Source organism: Erinaceus europaeus, chromosome 4 (genome assembly GCF_950295315.1).
Source record: "Erinaceus europaeus chromosome 4, mEriEur2.1, whole genome shotgun sequence".
Taxonomy (NCBI): Eukaryota; Metazoa; Chordata; class Mammalia; order Eulipotyphla; family Erinaceidae; genus Erinaceus; species Erinaceus europaeus.
The window spans coordinates 60697997-60708557 of NC_080165.1; the positions used below are offsets into that span (position 1 = coordinate 60697997).

Sequence of the window (10561 nt, forward strand, 5' to 3'; positions counted from 1 at the left end):
TTCCTCTCAATTTCTAGCTGTCTCTATCTAATAAATAAAGATAATAAAAATTTGATAAATAACAAAATTAGAAAAAAAGAAGAAAGGGCACAATTCCTGAATATGATAACAAAAACAAGCCTTAGAGAGGGACTCAACATGAATCCGAGAGAACACATGCCAAATGCACTAAGTGCTTTGATGCGGGGGAAACCAATGAGTAAAGTTGGCTCTCCCAGAAGTTTATAGAAGGAGCATGCTTTTGAGATCTTTTATTGGGAGCAAGGGAAATGTTTTTGCCACTTCATTAGTTCACAAGACAGGAGGGATCTGTTTTAATTAAAGAATTTTGTTGTTGTTGTTATTGATGTCATTGTTGCTGGATAGGACAGAGAGAAAAGGAGAAAGATGGGGAAGACAGAGGGGGAGAGAAAGAGAGACGCCTGCAGACCCGCTTCACCGCCTGTGAAGCGACTCCCCTCCAGGTGGGGGAGCTGGGGGCTCAAACAGAGATCTTTACACTGTTCCTTGCGCTTTGTGCCACATGTGCTTAACCCGCTGTGCTACCACCCGACTCCCAAGGAGGCATATGTTTTAAAGTGCTTATTTGACTAGGAATGTATTTTTACACTCATGAATGCACTTTACATTTGCAAAGAATATTTCAATGTCAATAAATGATTATATGTAAAGTGTCTTATTTAGTAGTGTGTTTTCTATGACTTCTGGGTTCTTTTGCTGTTATTACATGTCTTATCTTTGGCTTTACTTTCCCAGTATCACTAAGTAAAACTAACCACCTTTTCTGTGACTTCTTTTTGTTACTTCTATGTTAGGTCTGGTAGCATGTGTTGTAGTGGACACACACACACACATATACACCTTTACAACTAAATTCTCTGGGTTCAAATCCTAGCCTAGACCTACTCTGTGACTCTAGGAAAGTCCTTTAAATCGCCCACATTTTCTATAAAATGGAGTTAATAGTATAGATTTCAGAGCTGATGTGAGGGTGAAATGAGTTAAAGCAGTATCCATGTGAAACATTTAGAGCCTTGCCTGGTATGTAGTAAGTGCTCAACAAATGATAACTAGAATTAATAATTAATCCTATTCTTCTTGTTCTCCCTCTTCCTCTCCAATTCTTCCATCTGCTGAACATTCATTTTGTGTTGTTTGTTTTACAGTTTTTTAATGAGAGACAGAGATCAGAGCACTGCTCAGCTCTGGCTTATGGTGGGACTAGGGATTGAACCTGGGACCTCAGATCCTCAGGCATGAGAGTCTTTTGCATAACCATTATGCTGTGGCCCAATGGCCATCTGCTGAATATTTTTAAATGGGTTTCCCCTATACTTTTCTTTCCCATATCAAAGTTTCCACCAACTATCCCTCCCCGTTGCTCACATATCTAATTGATGTCTTTTCCCCATATACACATGGCTCAAATTACTCCTCTACCAAATTCCTTTTCTGTTGTTCTGTGAGTTCTCAGCACATATCTGGGCCAAGCTCTTTTCTTCTGTCTCAGCCCATTTTCAAGTGTTTTTCTATGAAAGCCATTGCCCCTTTCCATTAATTTGAAACTGCTCTCTACTGCTTGCCTCCACAGGCCATTGCTTCCTGGTGGTAGTGTTTCATCTGAGAACTGCTTGTTAAGCTGAGGGCTCTTGTGAGCTATCTTTGTAGCATCCAGTCATTATCTGCCCTGGAAGTGAGTGTCACTTCTCTATCCCCAGATAAAAGCACCTGGTTTATGATTGACATCTTCCCCAAGCCACGATTATTCGGTTTTGACTTCTTTATCCCTACCCAATGTGGTTTTTTGTTTTGTTTGTTTGCCTGCTTGCTTTTTTATGGAGAGGTTAATGATTTATAGTTCAGTTGTTGGCACATGGATACAATTTCTCATCTCACCAAGACAGGTGTCTGCAAAGCATTCTCATCCCAAATTAGGTCTGTCGTTGTGTACCAGATCTGAAAGTCTCCTCTCCCCAAAACCCTCTCTCTGTTTTTCTTCCCCAGAGTCCATTGCTTTGGTGAAATACACCAAAACCATCCAAGTTTACTCTATGTTCTTGTTTCTTAAATTCTGCCTAAAAGTGAGATCATTCCATATTCATCCTCTAATGTACTGGGCAGGCTCTCTCATTGTTGGAGCACTGGCATAAGGATAGGTAGTTTCTAGACATACCCACAAGGTGGCAGGATAGGTCCTCCCAGCTAAACTTCACTACTCTTAGAGGAAGGTGAAAGAGAAGGTAGACTAGTTAACTTGACTGGGAATAGAATTATTTTTAAGACTTCTGGGAGGTTTCTAGCAAAGCTAGTAGAATTAAAAATTTTTAAGTATAGAAGTTGGGCGGTAGCACAGCGGGCTAAGCGCAGGTGGCGCAAAGCACAGGGACCAACATAAGGATCCCAGTTCAAGCCCCTGGTTCAAGCCCCCCGGCTCCACACCTGCAGGGGAGTCGCTTCACAGGCCATGAGGCAGGTCTGCAGGTGTCTATCTTTCTTTCCCCCTCTCTATCTTCCCCTCTTCTCTCCATTTCTCTCTGTCCTATCCAACAACGACATCAATAACAACAACAATAACTACAACAATAAAACAACAAGGGCAACAAAAGGAAATAAATAACTAAATTTTTTAAATTATTTATAAAAAAAGAAAGAAATTTTAAGTATAATCTATCTCAGCAAAGAATATTCTTTTCTAGAGCAATCACCCTCTTAGTAGGTTTTGTGTATTCATTTGTGTAATTACACAGGTCTACATTGCCTTTATCAAAAATTAGACAACACTAGGGAGCCAGGCAGTGGCACAGTGGGTTAAGCGCACATGGCGTGAAGCACAAGGACCAGCGTAAGGATCCCGGTTCAAGCCCCCGGCTCCCCACCTACAGGGAGTTCACTTCACAGGCGGTGAAGCAGGTCTACAGGTGTCTGTCTTTCTCTCCCCTCTCTGTCTTCCCCTCCTCCCTCCATTTCTCTCTGTCCTATCCAACAACAATGATAGTGATAGCAATAACGATAAACAAGGGCAACTAAAAGGAAAAAAATTTTAATTAAAAAAATTTTTTTAATTAGAAAACACCACTGAGGAAAAAAGAAATCAAGTACCTGGAATTGAGCCAGACAAATACACATGACTATGTTGTGATCACATACATTGTAATAAACATATTGTATGTATATAACCAATTAACAAACCATTTTGTTTTGCAATATCTTTTTATTGTTTTTATTTTTATTTATTTATTGGATAGAGTTAGTAAGAAATTGAGAGGGAACGGGGAGACAGAAAGGAAGAAAGAGAGACACCTATAGCCCTGCCTTACCACTTAGAAAGCTTTCCCCCTGGCAGGTGGGGATGGGACTCAAACCCAGGTCCTTGTGCACTGTAACATGTGCACTCAACCAGGTGCACCACCACCCAGCATCTTGTTTTGAAATCTTTATGACTTTGTAAAATATAGGGGATATTCTATATTAATAAGTATAGCTCTACATTTCTTACTTGTTGTATTTTTTACACATTACATGAGTTTATGTTTGTACAAAAACTGAAATCATTAAAAATAGTTGACTGTAGAGAATTCTACTTTAGTGATCTGGGAGGTGGTGCAGTGGATAAAGCATTGGACTCTCAAGCATGAGGTCCTGACTTTGATCCCCAGCAGCACATGTCCAGAGTGATGTCTGGTTCTTTCTGTCCTCCTATCTTTCTCATTAACAAATAAACAAAATTAAGAAAGAAAGAAGGAAAGAGAAAGAAAGAAAGAAAGAGAAGAATTCTGTTTTACACATTTGCCTTAATTTGTTTAATAAAAGAGCATCCTGTGATGTCAAGGGATTATCTTCCTTGGGCTCTCAATTAGGTCTGACTCAGTCTCCCTCTCCCCTCTCTCTCTCTCTCTCTCTCTCTCTCTCTCTCTCTCTCTCGCTCTCTCTAACTCTAACTCTCAACCAGAGCACTGCTCATCTCTGGCTAGTGGTGGTGTAGAAGGATTAAAGCTGGGACTTCAAACCCTCAGGCATGAGAGTCTCTTTGCATAACCATTATGTCATCTCCCTTACCCGCTCTCTGTTAGGTCTGCATCCCACCTGTGCCTTTATTCTTTCAAGAACCCTTAAATTCTTTCTAGTAGTAACCCTAAACCTAGGTGACTATAGGGATTATAAAAGTTTGTGAAAAGTGTAGATTGCTGGGTCCTATCCCAGAACTTTGGAACCAAAAACCCCAAGGGTGATGCTTAGACCCAAATATATGGCGTCAGGGCCTTGTAGATGTACAGGTCCACCACTCCCAGGCCAACTTTTTCGTGCTTTTTAATTCCATTTTGAGAAAGGAAGAGGAATACCATAGGGCCACTCCTCCATCCATGGAGCTTCCTTTGATGCTAGGGTGCTCCCATGTTGTGCTGGGGCTTAACCCGGGGTCTCATGCATGGTAAGGCATGCTCTTTATGAACTGTCTCCTACCCCTCTGGACCATCTAGTTCTAAGATTTCCTGCAATTAATTCAATTATTGAAGTCTAGTTGGAACCACTCACTGCCTGTGTTAACAGGTAGGACCATCGCTGAAGCCCTTCGAGCATCAATAAGGCTCCTTGGTCGGTAGTCTTGTTTGTATTCTGGATGAGGTTAAACAAGTCTTTCAAACCCCACCCCACCCCCAACTCCCACCCAAATCCACAGAAGGCAGTGTTGGTTCAGTCAGTGAAGTGATATCTATCAAACTAAGATAGCAATTGGACCTCACTCAGCAAGTTTATTGAAAGCAGGAATGACTGGGGTCAGGCAGTGGTGCACCTGCCTCAGCTCACACATTACCACCCATAAGGACCCAGGTTCCAGACCCCTAGTTCCCACCTGTAGGGCTGGGAAGCTTCATGAGCAATGAGGCAGTGCTGCAGGTGTCTCTCATTCTTTTTTTTTTTAAGTTTTTTAAATATTTATTTCCTTTTTGTTGCCCTTGTTTTTATTGCTGTTGTAGTTATTATAGTTGTTGATGTCGTCGTTGCTGGATAAGACAGAGAGAAATGGAGAGAGGAGGGGAAGACAGAGAGGGGGAGAGAAAGGCAGACGCCTGCAGACCTGCTTCACTGCCTGTGAAGCGATTCCCCTGCAGGTGTGGAGCCGGGGGCTCAAACCTGGATCCTCACACGGGTCCTTACGCTTTGTGCCACGTGCGCTTAACGTGCTCCGCTACTGCCGGACTCCCAGTGTCTCTCATTCTTATCTCCCCACTGCATCTCAATTTTTCTCCTATCTAATAAAAAGATTAAAAAATATATATGTATGTAGGGGTTTTTTTTGGTTTTTTTTTTTTAGAAAACAGGATGAATTACTATTCCAACAAAAAAAGTTTTTGAGGTATGAGGGGTAGATAGCTCACCCAATAGAACATACTACCATGCATGGGGACCTGGGCTCAAGCTATCAGCACCACATGGTAGTACCATGCATGACAGGTGTTATGGCATCTCTCTTTCTCTCTCTGTTTCTCTTCCTTCCTGTAACATCTTTCGATGTATTTTCTTTCTTTCTTTGTTTCTTTCTTTTTAATGAGTCCTCCAGTAGTGGTGGTATTGCACAGACATGAGACTCCAGTGTGTGTGTGTGTGTGTGTGTGTGTGTGTGTGTGTGTGTGTGTGTGTGTGTGTGTGTGTATACGCACACACACGGTTTCCAATGACTAAGTTTTAAAGTTATTAATATTAATAAGAGTATTAAATTAGCCTGGGAAGGGAAGTACATATAAGAATGTAGGCTGTAGTATGGCTCAAGAAAATTATAAATTATAAGAATAAGGGTCTTTAATCAAGGGCCCATATGTAGAAGTTAAGGGATCCTTAGATGTGAGTGAAAAAATAATGACAGTTTTATATTCAATATCTCTGACTCACAACATTTCCTACAGTAACAGATGGAGGCAACAGATCATAGTAGTATTAATTGTGGCCTTCTCTATCACTAATTGCAAGCATTTTATATATTAATTTGTTGTAAATATCTCAAAACATTGTTTGTTTTCATTACTACTTCAAAATTACAGTCATCATTTAATCTGTCATATCTTGCTCTAGAATATATTCATTAAAAATAACTCTCTAAGAAGGATGCTGGCAAAACAAGGTGATAACTTTTTCAGTTTGTGGTGGAGGGCTATTTAGAAAAAGGAATAGAAAGCAGGAGAGAAGAGTTAAGGTGCCAGTTTGGGTCAGGGAGTGCATGGTGGGGAGTGTATTCCAAGGGGGGCAGAAATATATGTATGAGAAATACCATCACTCTGATACTTGTGGCTGGGGATTCAACTCTTTAATTCAGAGAGTTTGGTGGATCCCTACTGAAATTTTGAGGGGCTCTAGTTTCTTCTGTCTTTGTCTTTAACAAATAACACTAATATTAGATGATGTCTCCACTCCTCCCTTCATATTAATTTTTTCAGAAGGGATAAAGTCTAAGGCAGAACCCAGAAGTTACACTGTGCTAGAATTGCCCAGAACTTATATTTCTTGAAGATTTTAAATTTTTATTTATTTTATTAGAGAAAGGATCAGAGCATTACTGCAGGGAATTGAACTCCAAAACTCATGCTTCAAGTGTGTGTTAGTCACTATGCCACCTCCTGTGTCAAAGAGTTGGCCAAAATTGATTGATATGTGATAGATAACTTTGTGCCCAGCTAAATTTCTATTCCTGAAAGAAGAAATCCAATAAAAAGTTGTGCAAGACATCTATATTCAAAACTAAAACATTGCTAGAGTATTTCAGTCAACTGAAGGTGTTTGTTTATTGCTATATTGTTTATTTATTTATGAGAGAAGGGAAAGGAAAAAAAAAAACAGAGCATCACTCTGGCACATTCAATGTCAGGGATCAAACTCAAGACCTCAAGCTTAAGGGTTCAGTGCTCTATCTACTGTGCCATTTGGGAGACCAAAAAAAAAAAAGAATTTTAAAAATAGCCATAGGGCAAGGGAGATAGCAGCATAGTGGCTATGCAAAAAGATGTTCATGTCTAAGACTCCAAAGTCCCTGGTGCACTACCCTGCACCACTATAAACCAGAGCTGAGCAGTGCTCTGGTAAAAATAATAAAATTAAAAAATGAATAAGAGTAATCATAGCACATGGGTGAGGCACTGATATCTTGTATATTATAGATTTGTACCAGTCATCTTTTTTAAAATTATCTTTATTTATTTATTGGGTAGAGACAGTCAGAAGTTGAGAGGGAAGGTGGTGATAGGGAGAGAGACAGAGAGAGACCCACAGCCCTGCTTTTCTACTCGAAAAGCTTTCCCCCTGTAGGTGGGGACTCGGGGCTCAAGCCCAGGTCCTTGCACATTATAACATGTGCGCTCAGCCAGGTGCGCCACCATCTGGCTCCTTTTTTGCTTCTTTTTTTTAAATTCCCTTTTCTTGCCCTTGTTTTATTGTTATAGTTATTATTGTTGTTGATGATGATGTCATTGTTGTTGGATAGGACAGAGAGAAATGGAGAGAGGAAGGGAAGGCACCTGCAGACCTGCTTCACTGCTTGTGAAGCAACTCCCCTGCAGATGGGGAGCCGGGGCTTGAACCAGGATCCTTATGCCAGTTCTTGCGCTTTGCACTTAACCGGCTGCACTACCGCCTGACTCCCCCTTTTTTGCTTTTTCTTACTAATTTGTAGACACTTTTTTTTGTAACAATGTTTACTAACCTTTTGTCTTGTATAGGTGTTATAAATTTTTAATAAATATTTTCTTTTTTAAATTTCTTTATTGGGGAATTAATGTTTTACATTCGACGGTAAATACAATAGTTTGTACATGCATAACGTTTCCCAGTTTTCCGTATAATACAACTCCCACTAGGTCCTCTTAATAAATATCTTCTTATAGTTATCTCTTATGTTTCTTGTTGTTTTTGTTTTGTTTTAAACGTTCTGTTTTATACTGTTGGGATCCACTGTTTATAATATTTTAAAGAGGCAGGTATTCTTGGACCAGGAGAGTTTTTTCAAGCCTTCTGGAAAGTGAACTAGAGGCCGAGGGCTGTGTTGCTGCTTGGGAGGAAGAAGACCAGGCCATTGGGATGAATCTCAGGAGAAAGTGGGGTCTGCTAGTCTCCAGTCCCACCATGATGAAAGTCCTTTCTTTCATTCCAGGGTCTCCTCATGCTACTACAAAACCTACCTACGATACACTGGGGCAATGAAGAGATTGGGCTGCTTCTCGCTGAAGCCTACAGACTCAAGTACATGTTTGCTGATGCCCCAAATCACTACCGCCGATAGGTGCTGTCTCCCTGTGGGGACCCAGACTGCCCCCATCTCTGATGGCAATTTGATCACTGTGGCCACTGTGAGAGCCGTGGACCTCGACCAGGAACCACTCCTGCTGTAAAAAGCTCACATCCGCCGCCCAGGTCTTAACTTTTTGGCGTGCCTGTCCACCACTCCATGTCTCCAGATGGGTCTCTTGGACCACTGTCAGTATTCCATGCCATATTGATGGGTCCAGCTCTGAGAGAGGACAGAGAAGGAGGTACAGGGTTGTCTGCCCCCTTTAAAAGGAACTGGACAAAAGAGGGGAAGGCTCAGGGTCTCAATTCACATTGTCCCTATGTGGACTGGCTGTCTCTTGCCTCATAGCCCCGACTGATATTGTTGCTTTTTGTGACATAGTTTGATTTGATCACAGGTCAAAAAAAAAAGAACGCCTTACGTTTTCAGAATACTCATTACCCTCCCCCCTGATTTCCTAGCCTTTCACCTTCTGCCCTATTCTGAGCCAGTGAGAGGCAGCTTTTTAAGAACATTATTCTCAGCAGAGGAGGCACTGAAGCTTATAACTCTGGGAGGAGGCCTATACCTAAGGGCTAGGAATTTTTACTTTTACTTTTCTCATCAGGTGTTTGTGTGTGTTCCTTTCATTTGTGTATGCCTGTGGGTTTGCATACCTATCAGAATTTCTTTAAATGTTTCCATGTCTGTCCAGACTCACCCCATCACAAGCAGCTGAGAATGCGCCCCATGACCAAGTATATAAGCATCCTTTAAAGAGGATCAGGGCAGGGGAGGGAGAAGGGCTTTTTTTTTCCCCCTCTCCAAACCCTTTTTTTGTTCCATGATGATCCACTCCAAGATATTATGTGTAAATTGTGTTCTTATGTATATGGGTAAAGATGTACAAATCTGTCTTCTTTGTAGCAGATATGATTTTATATTTATAACGTGTATCAACATGTGAAAGCAATCTAGGTCACTAGCACAGATGAAATAGACAGGCAGGCAGCTTCAGCGCCTCCAGGTGGGTGGCTGGGTGCCCTCCTGTGAGGGAAGCAAACTGGAGTCTGCCAGACTGAGCACAGCTGACTGAGCAAGCAGATGCAGTTGCTTTGAAAACCAGAGGCAGCCATCCCAAGCATTAGTGTCTCAGAGTTCTTCCATCTCCCCAGTCCTCCCCTCCCTTCCTCACCTCCACCCCACCCAAGCCTTTGTAGAGCAGCTGCCCTGTTCCTCCCCCTCTTCAGCAGACTAAGACCCCACCCTACAGTCCTAGCAGCCTCCCAGAGAGAGGGCCCCAAAGGTAAAAGCCCTTTTGCATGTTTTAGCCCCTGCTCCCCAACCCCAACTCTGGGGAAGGCTTTTGTTTTCCCATTTTCCAGTCAGCATTGTATTCAAGACAGAAGCTGTGACTGACACATCAGTGCCAAGGAAAGGGGTCTCCTGTGTGTCCCTGGGGCTTGAGGTTCTTCTCAAGCTCAAAGAGAGGCATTCCATGGTCCCCCACTGTCACCGTCACACCCCACATAGCCCATGAAGTATGTGACCCAGGTTCAGTTCTTGGTGTTTGGCCATGGGCTTGGGGGGGGGGGGGATGGTACTGAACAGTGGCAAGCAGCTGCCCTCCTCTTGAGAAATCAGGCAGCGTCCCCAGTGGGTGACACCCTTGAATTTCTGCCACTGAAGCCCTATCGGCTGGCTTGTTACATTTCTCGTCAGGAGCTGTTTCTCAGGCATCCTTCCCTCCCCTATTCCTGTTTCCCTTCAGTGTGCCTCAGTAGTCTCCTTCACAGAACAAGAGGGCTTGTGACCCTCCCTTAACCAGACTAATGAAAGAAAGACACTTGTGTTCCCAAGTGGTGGTTTTATTTTTTTAGTTTTTATGTTTGTATGGGAAATTGTGGATAAAGTGAAAGAACTGTAAATAAATAGTGTATTTCCTCCTCCACTGATTTTTCTCCCATGGATTTGTGTAGCCTGGAAGTTAAAGAGTCTCTTTCTCTTAGGTCATTTTGCAGACACCGCTGAAGATGAGGGATCTTTCCATAGGTCATACAGATGGAGGGGCAGTCTCAGAGGACATCAGCCAACACCTACTGCCCACCTGCTCTGTGAAAGGACTATGGAGTCACAGTGATGAGTGACATAGGTCCTAATAGCTGGCCTTTAGAGCATGCTTTACCATATATCGAGCATTATGTTAGACTAGGTTATCTCACTTATCTAATAATAATAATAATAATAATAATAAAGCTTGTAATCTAATGGAGGCTAGAAAATGGAGTAGAGTTTAAGTGCTAGGCA

At 42.0% G+C, this 10561-nt stretch overlaps 1 protein-coding gene across 2 annotated transcripts in view; it reads left to right on the forward strand.

Annotated features, from left to right (window-relative positions):
- Positions 1-10205, forward strand: part of TBC1D22B (TBC1 domain family member 22B) — a 71408-nt gene extending 61203 nt beyond the window's left edge. For both annotated transcript variants that reach the window (XM_060189729.1, XM_007517813.3), the window contains one exon: positions 8138-10205. In XM_060189729.1, coding sequence (XP_060045712.1) covers positions 8138-8266 — 129 coding nt within the window. In that variant the 3' untranslated portion in view covers positions 8267-10205. The remainder of the gene's footprint in view (positions 1-8137) is intronic.
- The last annotated feature ends 356 nt before the right edge of the window (positions 10206-10561 follow it).